General features: G+C 36.2%; 2 protein-coding genes across 3 annotated transcripts in view; one reads left to right on the forward strand and one right to left on the reverse strand.

The window, feature by feature from the left end:
- Nucleotides 1-204: 204 nt before the first annotated feature.
- Nucleotides 205-8,550, forward strand: LOC111619669 (SCL-interrupting locus protein homolog). Of its 2 annotated transcripts, none has more exons than XM_023361445.1 (16): nt 205-402; nt 482-541; nt 613-830; nt 901-984; nt 1,050-1,136; nt 1,205-1,352; nt 2,546-2,649; nt 2,722-2,812; nt 3,110-4,128; nt 4,207-4,270; nt 4,329-4,373; nt 4,798-4,880; nt 5,122-5,161; nt 5,240-5,305; nt 8,033-8,163; nt 8,228-8,550. In XM_023361445.1, the coding sequence occupies exons 3-16, from the start codon at nt 721-723 to the stop codon at nt 8,535-8,537; spliced, it is 2,382 nt and encodes a 793-aa protein (XP_023217213.1). In that variant the 5' UTR covers nt 205-402; nt 482-541; nt 613-720; the 3' UTR covers nt 8,538-8,550. The 2 variants fall into 2 exon arrangements, with proteins under 2 accessions (XP_023217213.1, XP_023217205.1); XM_023361437.1 differs by having other exon boundaries at nt 206-402; nt 4,204-4,270.
- Nucleotides 8,551-9,576: 1,026 nt separating this feature from the next.
- LOC111619685 (mediator of RNA polymerase II transcription subunit 26-like) overlaps nt 9,577-15,033 on the reverse strand; it is a 39,324-nt gene continuing 33,867 nt past the window's right edge. Inside the window, exon 3 of the mRNA XM_023361457.1 lies at nt 9,577-11,445. Within this exon, the coding sequence (XP_023217225.1) occupies nt 9,748-11,445 (1,698 nt within the window). The 3' untranslated portion in view covers nt 9,577-9,747. The remainder of the gene's footprint in view (nt 11,446-15,033) is intronic.

Genomic DNA, 15,033 nt, shown 5'->3' on the forward strand with positions numbered 1-15,033 from the left:
CTTTTAGTCTTATATCCCTAACTTTTTGTATTCATTCCGTTAAGCGCTCATTATTACGCATGCGCAGTTATTATTTTTTCGTAAATTTGATTTTCGTTCTATTTTTAATGTTCTTTTAACTGATGGCATATCTATACTCTTGATTCCCACCAGGATGCATTTCTATGCATATTATCTTCAAAGCATTCTGCTCATTGGCTTGTTATTTATTGATTGTCTCTCATATCTTCATTGCAATCTTTAGACAGTTCTTAAATATCAATTTAAACAATAATAATTTTATGCGATTAAATATTTACCTTATTAGAAGCGCTCGACGGGAGATTCGACATACTGCTGCAACATTTGGAAGGAAACGGAGGTGCACAACCATCCGTTTGCGATATTGTCGTGCCAATTAAAGTACGTAATTGCTTTACGTTTGTTTGTATTTTCTGCAGAATTCGATTAGATGATGATAGTTACTATTATTTTGCTTCAGTTTCTGAAAAAGTCATGCCACGATGACTTTACGGATGAAGATTTTTTAAATGATGCAGACGTAAGAATCTCTTTTTAATAAATTTAATTTGTTTATGGAAAATTGAATTTTAAAATCTTCGATTTTTTAAGGCTATTTGTCGGAGATGCCGTAGCGATTCTCCCATTGTACCGAGTGACTTTGTCAAATTGAGAATTTGCTGCGCAATTCGGGGTCCCAGCTGCCTAGTGTCGGCAAAAATGGTGGCGCCAGACATGGAATTCTTGACTGCTCCCATTCCTCGGATTCCCATCTTACAAACGGCCCTATCCAACAAGTTGCTAAATTCGAAGAATGAAATGCAGACGGGGTACGTTGCAAACAATCGCTTAGCATTGAAATTGTGTGTTCACTAATTGATTCCTTAATTGATTTACTAGATTTGTAAGTATGGACAAGACGAGAAACTTGGTGATGCTTTTAGAGAACGATCCGAAAGTTTTCAGATTTCCGATCGTCGGAATGTAAGTAAAACTATTAAAATTTGATTCATTTAAAGCAAAAATTGAATATTGTGATGCAATTTCAGATGGGTTAGTGGCATTCCTAACATTTTTCATCCATTTGTTTGGGCTTCCTGTTTACGTTACATCAGTTGCTTGAAATATTCAGAAAGGTGACATACAAATTTATTAACAAAATAATTTTAAGCTCGTTTATTAATTCATCTTTCTTCCCTCCTAGATTGTGTTTTCCACCTGAAATGTTTATCGTTATCCTCTATTCTTCCTTATACGACAATCCAGAATTTTACGACTTTGTCACCAGATCTGGAACTTGTCGGTTATCATACGATTTGTATACCGGATCGACTGCAACATCGTTGGCAAGGGTGAGTTTGTTTGTTGAAAATTGAGATCAAAATACAGTAAAACCTGTCTGTGGCGACCACCTTCAAAAAGTGGTCTTTTAAGGTGGCCACACACATTAAGGATATCCTTTGAGGAATAACTGTACGGGCCTGGCCTTGAAATTCAGAATTTCCTATCGCCCACACACGAGGAGGAAAATCTCTGTCAGTCAGTCAATCGGCCATGCATCTGACGACAATGTACTGGCCATTCTTGGATGCTTATTGGAAACAAATTGTATTAAAACTTGCGGGGGAAAAACATGTGCATAGAAGTCTATGGCGTAAATACTAGTAGTGGTGGTCTGGGTGGCACTGATCACAAAATTAATTTTTCAGGTTATAAATAATAAAAGTTTGTAAAAATTATTTTCTATAACCTTATTAACATTCACGAGACATTGTTCTCACTACTCGGAGGCCTCGCAACTGAACGACATGACGTCCAATACAGGTGGTCCCGTAGTAACATATTTCGTGCACTTTTTAACCATTTTTACTAAAAAGCAAAACTCGAGGTGAGCAAAAATAAGCGAATTTTTTTCAACGATAGAGCTATATTGGTATTGTATTTTATTCTTATTGGATAACCCGATTTACAGGTGTCATCGTGATATTATAAGACAGATTTAATAGTTAATATTTTAGAGTAAACAATACTTGCATTTTCTCGATTATAATGCACACTTTCTTTTTTCCGACTTAATTAGTTTGTTTCGGTATTCGTTAGTTTAATCTTATTTTAAATTTAAAAATACTGTATTTTTTTATAATATTTTCTTAAGTACAATAAGAAAAATTATTAATAAAACGATTTTATTATTTTTTTCTTCATTTTTCGGACATTTTCCAACAATTTCCTTTATTGCTAGACTAATTCATTAACACCTGCACCTAATTTCAAGGGTGGGAGAAGCGCCCGGGGTGGGTTCGAACAATAGTTTAGACCAGATATATTCGCGGAAGTGGTCGCTTGTTACAGTTGTTGTTTGGGACCAAAAATCGATGCCCGCGGTAGTGTTACACGGGTGGTCGCTTAATACAGGTAACTTATACGAAGACTCTTTATGTATAAACTATTCCGTGCCAGAAATTTTTGCCCGTTTAGACAGGTGGTCGCCTAAGCAGTTTTTACTGTACCGTATTTAAATTTAAAATTAGCATAAAATCTTTAGGTTCCCGTGGTGGAAAGCAAGGTGACGAAGATCGAACTTTCCAAGATTGCCGATAGAACTAAGTTGGAATTTTTGAACGCTACGGAGGAAAGATTAAAAGAAATGTGAGGATCGACATTCTGTATTCTTACCGTATTTCTGTTTTAATTATCTGAAACAATTGTGCGTTAACACAGGAGTGCAGAGAAGAACGAGAAAGAGAGAGAACGTCGCATTGCCGATAATGTTGACGTGCCACAAATCTGTCCGCATCCCCAGCAAATAAGGGTACGTTTTTAAATGTTTCTTTTCTTAGCCGGAAATAGTATATAATAGAATGTTAAATAAGCATTTTCTAATTTCTGATGAAGTGTTAATGCTGTTACCATTTATAAAAACTTACGTCTCCTTTGTAGAATACTGGGCAATGTGTTCATTAATTAATATAGTATATATTACTTCGACCTCATAATTGGAAACTATTGTAACAGAGCACATGCAATGACTGTAGTGTTCAATCTATCATTCTTTCAATTGAAATCTGATACAATTGTAACAAAATATTGAAACAACATATTATTTCAGATCATAAATCCCAAACCGACAGTACCCGATTTGTCTTTGTCGGATAGCATCGATCGACCGCTCTTGGAAAAAAACAGTGCTAGAAAAGATGCTGGAAAGACTCCTTTTCTCACTTCACACTGTTCACAAGACGAAAGAAATATTTCAAAATCTTTGCTTCCTTCTCATATATTAAATTCCAAAGAGTTAAGAGAAAATTCTTTGAACATTGCTCTTGGCGAAAGAGAGAATCCCATTTGTTTTCAAGATGTGCCGCTAAAAAAGTCGCTAATTCCTATTAAAAAGCAACCTTTGCTTTTCACTCATAAATCTGACGTGAGTAAAATTAAATCTAACTGTAATGATATTCAAAATAAAGTTACAAACAAGGAAACAGAGAAACAACAGAAGGAAAATACTAATCTGGAAGTAATTCAAACGAAAGCATCTGCATTACAAGAAGAAACGTGTAACAAAGATTTGATACTACAAAAGGAAAATGTGATAACTGAAGAAAAATTGAGAAGGGAATCCGTACCCAAAGACGTATACGAGCTCCTCAGGTACCAAGAAGAGCAGCTGCAACACTTACAACAACAGATACAACAAATCTTGAAAGCGCAGAATGAAAATCGTACAAAGGAATCTTTGACGCATGCCGAAAAACAGAACCCTTCTGTCTCCGTATCCACCATGACAAGTCTGAGTCTGAAAGATGGCAGAAAACAAGCTCCCGAGGAGCAAGATAAAATCTTAAAAACCGAAGGAGTCCAGACAGATGACGATCATTTTTACAGAAAATACAACAGGACTCGAACCATAAAAAGTAACTTATGCGAGAGAAGCAATCCTAAACAAAACATAAATCGTCAGATTAATAACTTTGACCCCCTCAAACAGTCCGACGGTTGTAATGTCCGGGTCGCAGAACCATCTCTGACTCTCGACGACATTCGTTTGGATACAGTGTGCGAAAACCGCGAGAGTATTGCTTCGTCCATATACGTCGATATACCAGATTATCCAGCCAGCACGTGCAGGTAACGCTTCATTTTTTTATTAGGATAGGAAACGGTGTCTAATATATAATTAACCCGATTTACAAAATCTGACAGCAGTGCCGACGATGCGGAAGAAAGTTCGGTGTTGGGAGAGAGCGCAAGCATCGTTGGAAACGTACAGGTTTGTATTTTATTGTTTTTGTTCAAATTATTCTGGACTTAATGAAATTATGTTTCAGCCAGAGACCGGAGTACCAAGTAACACATTCTATGAAAACATTCTCGTAAGCACAAAATAACTGGAAAGTAAGAATACGAGCGAGTAATTTTATAGGTATTAATTTATGTGATACACAGACAATTTGTTTAATTAATTGCTTTTTATACACACTATTCTAAAATACAGTTTAGTTTTAATGCTTAATAAATTGATCCACATGATCCACCAAAACTCCAATTGGCGCAATCCTTTTGAACCTCATGGTCAGATTCTTTGTCCAGTGAGTTAATTCCCCAAGGTTTTCACTAGTAAAACTGAAACTTTTACTAGTGAAAACCTGCTTTGTTTATGTTTAATCTTTTGTTTACACATATGATTTTACACACAAGTAGTGTTTTATGTTAGAAACTTCCTATAAAAATACTCGCCATGCTATTGCCGTCCTTATGTGGCGTTTTAATCTTCCATTTCTCGCATCGTGTACTCAGGGTAATATAGATAAAGTTCTGTCTAAACAAGTCCAAAACAAAGCAGAAGAGTCCTCAGGCAAGAATGACGATAAAGTCGAAAGGTAGGGATTCCGATCCAATACGGTCGACCCCCTCATAACACTGCTGATAATTCCGTGTTGTACGAGTCACTCAGATTTTACAAATACGTGTGCCGGGCTGTAAACGGCTCACGTATTTGTAAAATCTAAGTGACTCGTACAACATGGAATTCATATAAAACGGAATTATCAACAGTGTTATAGGGGGGGTCGACTGTAGTCATACAAATTATATGTTCAACCATGTTTATTTCTCTGGCAGGAACGAGGAAGATTGCATCGGAAGCAAAAATGTTCGTAAGGTAACACGTTTTTATTAATTTAATTTGTCATACAAATTTGTTAAATAGTAAGAATTCATCGTTGCATTTATATTTTAGTTAGATGCAATCCGGGAAGACATCTGTGACAATCTGTCTGAAAATGTCTTCTATGAGAATATCTTGGTAATTATTTTTATTTAATAAAATTGAAAACTTAATAGTTTTTCATAAATGGAGTCTGTCATGAAGAGCTTTCTGCTCTGCTGTTCATAGAAGGCTTACAAATTAATTGTATTCGTGTGTCAGGGATATACAATTAAAATTCATAATAAAAATAATAACTTGTACTGGAACTAGAAAGAATTAATCAAAATTATCGCCTTTTTACAAATTCCAGCAAATAAATTTAATATTAAAAACGTTTTCGATCGTCTTTAGTGATCATCATCAGTTAAAAGAACATTAAAAATATTAGAACAAAAATCAAATTTACGAAAAAATAATAACTGCGCATGCGTAATGATGAGCGCTTAACGGAATGAATACAAAAAGTTAGGGATATAAGACTAAAAGTAAATTAAAAATAAAGAGCTCAACAGTTTCTCATTAAAAATTAGTCTTATATCCCTAACTTTTTGTATTCATTCCGTTAAGCGCTCATCATTACGCATGCGCAGTTATTATTTTTTCGTAAATTTGATTTTTGTTCTATTTTTAATGTTCTTTTAACTGATGATGATCGCTAAAGACGATCGAAAAAGTTTTTAATATTAGATTTATTTGCTGGAATTTGTATAAAGGTGATAATTTTGATTAAAATTCATAAGTTAATAAATCATCAACAAGAATGGTTCTACTTTTCTTATTAACCTGTTGGCCAAAATATAGCACAAAATAGTTTAATTTGATACAAGGTAACAGCCCAAACTATTATTATTAATAGAGAGCCTGTAAGCCTAAAAGTTTGATAATGGTATTTGGAATGTCGGTGGAATCATCAAACTTGTAGGCTTACAGGAAGGCAGTGCTGAACGTCCGACGTACACATTTTTGCGATGAAAACATTGGCCTCAACCTCGCTATTATTATTGAGTTGTTTAAAAAAACAACCAAAAGAGAAACTCGAACCCATAACCTTGTTTACCACATAGATGCATTACCAGTTAAGTCTACGAAGTTCGGAGATGTTTGGGTAGCACAACTGGTATGTAGATACATCTGCATAGTGAAAACTTGAGGGTTTAAGTCTATCTTTTCCTCTAGAGCAATTTGAATTATTGACCTTAGTATAAGATGATGACACGCATCATGGTGAAACCTGTATGCATAAATAAATATAAGATGATCATCTAAATGCCTACGTTTAGACCAATTGATATTTAAACTGTACAGGGTGTCCGTAAAGTTGCACGATAAATTTCTAAAATTTGAGTGCATGCCACGGCATAGGTAGACTCGCAAAGCTTCATGCCTCGTCTTGTACGTGTGTAAAGTGATAAGTTGGAGAGTCGCCGCAAGTGTGACACCGGACTTGCCGATGAACACGGGGTGGAAAACTTGTCACCCGCAGCATTAGGTGATACTCAAAGATACACCGATAAGCTGGCTAAAACTGCTTGTTTTTTGATGCATGAAATGAATTTATAGAAATTCAGTAACGATGCAACATACTTAAAAATGATTTATTTTAACAAACCTTATGCTGTTGCATTACCAATCTGCAGTCTGTGACAAGTGGACAAGGTAGAAGCCACTGAAAGTTTGTATATCCAAGAAGCTGTCACAAGCTCATTTGACAACCACTTGGCAACAGATCCAGAGAATTTCTACGGGCTCTTATATTTTGGCACTAGAGATAGCCAGAAAATAATTTTACCCAAATCTTTGGCTGCCATACTCAAGTTTTTCAAATTTTAACGTTAATTAAAAGAAGACAACAAGATAGATGCAAGAAAAGAATTGCAAACAGAATTCTGTTTAGCGCTGGGTGTTTGTTTTTGCCAAAAACATCCTGACAGAATGGAACTTTTACTTTTGGTTGGTTGAGAACAATAATTTATACACAGTCTGTACCTGTAAACTATTGTACTAAGATCAATGTCCCATTCTAACCTGCAAAATTTCTTCAATAATTTGGCCTTGCTAAAACTACTCTGCATGTTACACCATTAGCAGAATTTAATATGTTAAGAACTCTTTAGAAAATTTCAGAAATGACACAAATTCCATAATAATGCATGCACGGTTGTCTCGAACCCTCTTAATTGCCTTTAACAAAAACAATCATTTGTCTCCAGGCTCAACCAGACAGAAGATGGCAAAATAAATGTTTTGCCATCTTTTGTTTCTTTGTTAAAATCATTTCTATGAGAGCCTTTAGTCAAGCTCTAGCCTGTAAATTTCATGCAGACCATACAGCTGTTTATCGTGCACAGAATTAAAGAACTCGATTCTCAAATTGCAAGCTGTTGTTTATGTAGAATTGACCTCTAAATAGTTAAATATTTAAACTACAATCAACAGTGTGCTTTGTAATTTTCTTACAGCAACCGAGATTCCAAACTTTACAAAAATCATGGAAAACTATTAACCATGAAAACCGCAAGATGTTTTCTATATTTCTATCAAAGAAGCAATTCTTATATATATATATTACATTAGCTACAATGAATTCCATTATACACAAATAAAGTGTCACTTGCTAATTGGCATGCAAAAATGTGAATAAGCTTTCTAAACAGTGAAGTGGAAATTACTGCAATCTAAAAGTGTATTGCGAATGAATGTAAAATGAGAAAATAGTATGTAGATTGTTTTGGGGATAATTTACGTAAAATTAGGCAAATTCATTTATATTAATGCTTTAAAAGATTTACTTGTTACCTACATGGTGTCCCTCCTAATTTTTAGGAAAATATAAACAGATTTTTAGTGAAGGCTTCAAACTCGGGACAGCAGGTCGAGAGATCCGTTAAGAGTTCTCACCTTTATACTTTTGGAAACTGGATGGCAGATGTGTCGCTGATTATGAGTGAAGAAGAGTAAGTTTTGTCAATTTTTAAAATGTGTTTGAGACTTTTAATTTAAAGCAATTTCTTCCTTCAGTATCTCCTACAGACTCGGACGTCTTCCCAGGTTACAGTATTCACTCCCCGAAGTCGATCAGAGTGTGGCGACAAATGCACTCGTGTTGAAATACCTGGGAGACGAATGTCCGTCCCGTCTCGTCGAAGCAAAGTCGTTGTCGGAGGGCCCCGCAAAGGAGTCTTCGGAGAGTCGTCCCACTGACTTCACCCTGTACGGCCTGTCTCCGTCCAACATTTCGTTTGCCACAAAAAACTACCTGGAAAAGCACGGACTCGTGGCAGTCCGGACCACCCCCTCCCGAAAACAAACACCCGTCAAACGAAACTGAGGTGAAATGTAAATATCAATGAAAAAATATTTTTTATATAATAGTAATCAATTTCAATGTATAAAACATTTTTTTTAATAAAATATAACTGCACAAATTTTTTAAAATCTTGGAATGAAATACTTAAAGAACGTAGACTAGACGTGAAAAAGTGACAAATACGAGATTTTGTTTTCTCGGCATTTCAATAATTCTAGTCTTGGTACAACAAGTTCCATTCATAAATTTTGTCGGCGGAACCGTTCACGGCACTGCCGCAACTCGAATGACGTTCAACAACAGACTAGAACGCAAGATTCTAAATTAACGCTTCGGTGGCGGCCGCGATTCCGAAACCCGTCCGCTCCCGTTAATGCCGTCCGGGTTTGCGTGCAATAACTTAAATGTGTCTGTACATCAGTATACGAAATTAACACATGGATTTTTTTTCATCGGATATTCCCCTGAATATATTTTTTATGGAAGTTTTGTCAAACAGATAATAATATTCAAAATTACAAAAGCAGGCTTGTTTACTTAATAACAATGCAAAATAGTTTTTACTTTTTTCTACCATCCCGTTACATCAAAAATAAAGCAGTCTACTCACAACAAGACTGACAACGATATGATTGTAGTGGCAGTTCCTCTTGTCTAAATTACAATCAAATTGCAGAGACTACTGTTGTTTTTTTTTTTTTACAAACTCTAAATTGTAACAATTAACGTGCCGTACGGGGAGGGGAATGTGCGGCTAGGTCTTCCTTTTGCAACTTTGCCTAATATTTTGGAATGTTGCTGGATATTGCATTCAATATAAATAACTTTCCATGTGTGCAATTTTTTTATACAGGTTTCAGATTCGCCATTACATTCGCGTGCATGGCAGACGTGTTTGAAGTCGGCGGTTTGGCGGGCCTTCCCCTCCCACCAACGTAACGGAACTCGATATATGTACATTAGTCGGACCGTCGGTTAACTCTCAGACACATTGGCGCGATTACGAACGAATCGTGCCTTCGGAGTGGTGCCTGCTAAAATTTAATTCATCAGAAACGACTTCTATTAGTATCACTTGTCCTTGGGCTTTATTTTTTTTACTGAACAATTTTTGAATGCAAGAAAACAAAAATCTCTTCATATTTACAAGGTTTTTTTTATACAAGACATTTTCACACATTCCCAGGTTTATCAATGTAACCTTGAATTAACATTAATTTTTGCAAATTTTTTACCAGTCAATATTTACATAAGGCAATATATTTAAGGAATCACCTTCATATGATTCTCTAGTGGTCATTTCGTGCCATTCTTTCCACTTCCCTTCCCTATCGTATTCGCCGTTCACATTTTCCCAGTTCTCTGTTGATATCTTTAGGATCGCCTCTTCAGTAAGTTCAGCTTTCACTGGGACATATTCCTCTTCCTCTTCTGGGATCTCTAATGAACTGATGTCCGGTAGCGATGCCATCAGCTTTTCTATCTCTTCCCCCACCCGATCCACATGGATTCTCGGCTTTTCTTCAGGAGGAGCTAGATCTAGTTGCGCGGATTCCCGGGCCGGAGATTCCAGTCCCTTTTCATTGGCAGATGCCTGGAGGAACCTATCCATCAGTTCTGATTTCGTTTTGTTCACTTCAGCGTCGGAACCAAACAGAGCACAGTTACCTGATCGCTTTAACAGTAATCCCAGAGTGACATCGTTTGTCCTACAATTCCTAGAGTCAGAAGTTAAATTTGGTAATAAGTCGATAGAAGGCATTGCACCTTTCTTAGCCTGCAATTCGGCTATTAGTTGCTGAGTAGTTTTCACTTTCTGAAGTTTTAGACCAGTGGATATTCCTTCCGCCTTGGGTCCTTCGTGGTCGGATAGTGGTCCGACCTTCTTTTTCTTCTTTCCAAAGCTGTCGTTAAAAGCACTTTCCTGTTCTTTTGTCTCGTCCTTGGTTTCATTTGCTTTAAAACTTTCGAACGCCGACCCCTTGCTGGGCATGATTTCGATGGTGACTCTGTTTTTGAAGTGAGCGGGATCCATCCCATTAGCCACATTGGCGTTCAAAAGTACCCGGTCTTCCGTGCGTCTCTTTTTACCTGCCAAACTGGGGGAGAGATCTTTCCTCAGCCTCTTGTTAGCTGCATTTGTTTTAGCTAAATCTAAACTGGAATGGCTAATTCCAGAATGAGGAGATATCGTAGAATGCTGAGCAGACGAGTGTGGCGAAGATGCTTCCTGAAGATGCCTACTCGGTAATGATTTACTGGAAATGTTAAGGCAGGGACTAAGTGACCTCGAACTATTATGTAAGCTGACCGGATTTCTTCCAGCAGGACTGTGAGGCTTGGGACAAGCCAGATTTGTTCCAGACAGATGCAATTCCTGTTTCCCGCCAGCACCACTTGCCATCTGAACTGCAGCTAGCGCGGGACTGACAGGCTTGAACATCTGATTACAAGTGGCACTGTTTCCGTTACTGACGACACTACCTAAGGCTTGATCCGACGCAGGCAATTTATTCATCACATGCACAGAAGGTGTAACCGTCGTTCTATTGGACCCTTGATGTCGAGGAGGTAAATGTGGACTGTTAGAAGCACTAGAACACGGACTAGTCGCTCTCTCGGACATCAATGCCGGACTGGCAAATTTGGCAATGCTGCCGCTGCCAGTCCTACATATCGCTGGACTAGCTGGTTTGTTTCCTGGTCCGGGACCGGGTCCCACTCCCGGCCCAGGACCCGGACCAGCCGGAGTCATTCCCACCGGAGGAGTACTGATACTTCCCACTATTCTTTCTCCATTGATTGTTGGGTGGTCTGGAACTGGCAGTAGTTTTCTCCATTTCTTTACCAATTCTTTTGCTCTTCTAGCTAATTGTTCATTTGAAGTTTTCTTCCGGAGTTCATTTATGAATTTCCCTATTCTCGTTTTCTGAAATTATAAAAAAAATTATGTTACTTTTCAAACAAAATAAACAATCTTTACAGAAAATTTTATACAAATATTAAATAAAATCAGCTAAACTGTTGAAATGAACAAAGAAAAATTACAGTAAGAACTTGATTATCTTTTTTTATTTCTTTTATCCATCAGAGTGCAAAATTCAGTTTTGTAAGTAAATTTACTGTATTCTTTTTTACTACTATTGGGACAAAGATTACTGAATTTTACAGTAAAATTCAGTAAACATACAAGCTTCTATCTCTGCACTGTAAGTACATCACATATAATTATTGCACTGTAAAATATATAAACAGTTGATTGTACAGTATTGTACCTATAGGATTGTCTATTGACCATGTCTAAAAGTAAACAAAGCCTGAGGCAAGTCACGTGATTGGACCTTCTTCAACTTCCGGTTGAACATGGAAGTTGTGTTAATAGTCGATGCGAAAAACATCTTGTGTATCAGTCACGTTTCTTTAAATAACTATATTATCTCATAAAATTATTGTTAGGATTTATTATTGTTTATACATAAAACTAAATTTAATTCGACTTTCTTCTCCATTTCTTTGACGCTTATTTTTTAAGAGAAGAAAGTGCAATATTCCTCTTATTCTTGCTTTGTTTACTCAACTGAATAGTATTGAGTAAACAAAGCAAGAATAAGAGAGGAATGTTGCACTTTCTTCTCTTAAAAAAAAGCGTCAAAGAAATGCAGAAGAAAGTCGAATTAAATTTAGTTTTATGTATAAACAATAATTTTATGAGACAATATAGTTATTTAAAGAAACGTGACTGATACACATGATGTTTTTCGCATTGACTATTAACACAACTTCCATGTTCAACCGGAAGTTGAAGAAGGTCCAATCACGTGACTTGCCTCAGGCTTTGTTTACATTTAGACACGGTCAATACATGACAGTGACTACTATGTCACTGTCATGTATTGACATAGTAGATTTCTAAAGCCTCAAGGGCGCAAAATGGCCTGGATTGCTTATGGAGAGGTTTCAATCATATCACTGCTTTGTCAACTTTGCTGGTAATACCATCATAGTGTTGAGTTGACAAGAAGTAATATTGCCATATTAAGTGATCACTAAAGTCTGGATTTTTGAGTGCTGTACTATATCGGTTTTAGTGCAGTAGGCTCATTCAGTGCCAAATTGTTATCACCCAAACTATATATTTTGCACCCAACTCCCCCTTTTTACATTTTCAAAGAATATGTTGACAATTACTTTTTTTTGCGGTTTTTATTCATTCACTCGAGGGGAAAAAAACAAATTTGTTAAACCAGACCACATATGCTGAGGAAAAAATACAATAATTAGCTTACTCTTCTTTTGTTGAAAGAAAAGGGAATAGGGGAATTTTCTGGACTAAACAACTAAGCATTAGGGTTGTTCTAAAAATGTAAACAGATTCACTGAAAATCTGCAACATGTTTTTTTTTTTCCTGAGAAAAGAACAATCTTGAAAATCCTGACTTGTGAGCATAACAGTTCCAATTTCCTTTGTTTGGTGTCGGCGACATTAAAAATGGCAAAATTGTCTGCATCTAAACTAAACATTTTAGTAAATAAGTTTAAAGATGAAGGTATATGCACAGATAGAAAAGTTTATTGCTGCTCCATTTGCGATTATGTGATTTCAGTTGATGTGAAACTCCAAGAAACAAGAATCAGGCAACATGAGTTTGGAAAAGCATAAAGAAGGCAAACAGAAAAGGAGGAATTTCAACTACACATTTATAGGGGCCTCATTTCAAAGAGGATAAGAATTTCAGAAGGCAAATATTCCCTTTATATAAGGTAATCAATCCCACCTTTAAGTAATTTCTCCAGAAATATATGGGAAAGCTTGTCCTGGACGAGAGCACTCAGAAAAAAACTACGTGAAACCAGTTTATGATCAAACAATATCTAAAATTCTATACGTTGTCAGAGACAATCCTGTAGTGTTTATACTGGACTAAACAATGGATTCCACAAAACAGTACATGCTTGTTTGACCACTGACCAGATGCTACATACAATCAATGTTGTTCAAAATGTACCAACTTAAAAATACAAACTCAACTACAATGTCCCAAGCTTTCAATGATATTTGCATCAAGTTGTGGACAAATGGTGCCCAGTACAAAAAGGTTTGGCTTGTCATTACAAATCAAGCATCTTACATGTTGTCAGCATTCTCAAATTTGAAGTGCATCTAAAACAACCTAAAGCATGTGACTTGTCTTGCCCATGCCCTACACCGTGTATGTGAACCTATTCATGTAGAATACAGCAAGGCCAACAACTTAATTTCAAAAATGAAAATGGTTCTCAAGTGCCTTAGTAGGGAGCGCTTGTACCAAGACATAACTGGGCTGCCATTACCACCCAGCCAATTGTCACCCATTGGGGGGGTCTTGGATAAACAGGGTGGTATCTACTGCAAGAACTTTGAAAAAATTAATGCATTTATCAACAAACTTCCTCCTGGCGATTCTGCAGCCATTGACAGTGTCAAGAAATTGGTAGCTGATCCAGTAGTGACCACAGAGCTCTACTCTGTGCATTCGTACAAGTTATTGGTGGATAAAATCAACAAGCTGAAAAGACATGGAACTGAAGTGCGGGATCATTGGAATGTTGTAAGTCGGGCACTTCATGTACTGGATGGTTTTGCCCTGGACAAACTCAGATCTAGTTTATGAAAAAATACTGATTTGAAAAATATTTTGGATTGCACTGAACTAGAATTCCAAGTAAAAATGAAACATGCCCCTTAGTCTCAATCGACGTAGAAAAATCTTTTTCCTTATATAAAGACATTCTATCCTACAAACAAGAAAACTTCACTTTTAAGAACATTGAAATGGTTACTGTTGTAAATTACAATGCTCATCTTTATGTGTAAATTGCAATAAACAACTATATAGTTTGTAAATATAATACTTCTTGTTGATTTTTGTCTTAATAATACAGCATTTAAAAGCACTCAAAATGGGGGGAAGCACCAAATCCATTCTGAAAATGCACCCAAAAATCCGGACCTTAGTGATCACTCAAAACTCTCAAGTCCTCTTTTCAGTTCAAATCTCAAAACTAACATTTTTTCACTTGTGTAAGCACTTTATAAAAATTTGTCATAAGAGTGCAATTTTAAGCAAAACTCTTCAAAGTGGAACCAAGTGGCACTAATAACACTTCTAATCCAAATAACAAGCCAAAGAATATTTAAACTTTGGCTTAGCAAGTATGAGTGACAAAGAAAGATGACACCAAAATGTATTCTGTACAGTGAAAAACTTACAAATAGTACACTACAATGGTTCCTGTGAAGTTGAAATGACTTCCAAAGGTAAAGACTTTTAAACAAGCAAAATGTTTCAATAAAATTGTGAAAATACCAAATAAAATACAAATAGTTTCATTCAAAGTTATAGGATTAATGACAGTAAAATTAAAACTGCATACTACAAGTCATTGTATTTCACAACATGCTGATAAAATTAGAGTATCTGAAAAGTTAGTTTGCATGTACTGGAAAAGCACAAACTCAGACTTGTGTATAAAAGAA

Source organism: Centruroides sculpturatus, unplaced genomic scaffold (assembly GCF_000671375.1).
Source record: "Centruroides sculpturatus isolate CEXI.00-Female unplaced genomic scaffold, Cexi_2.0 scaffold44, whole genome shotgun sequence".
In the NCBI taxonomy this organism is placed as follows: domain Eukaryota; kingdom Metazoa; phylum Arthropoda; class Arachnida; order Scorpiones; family Buthidae; genus Centruroides; species Centruroides sculpturatus.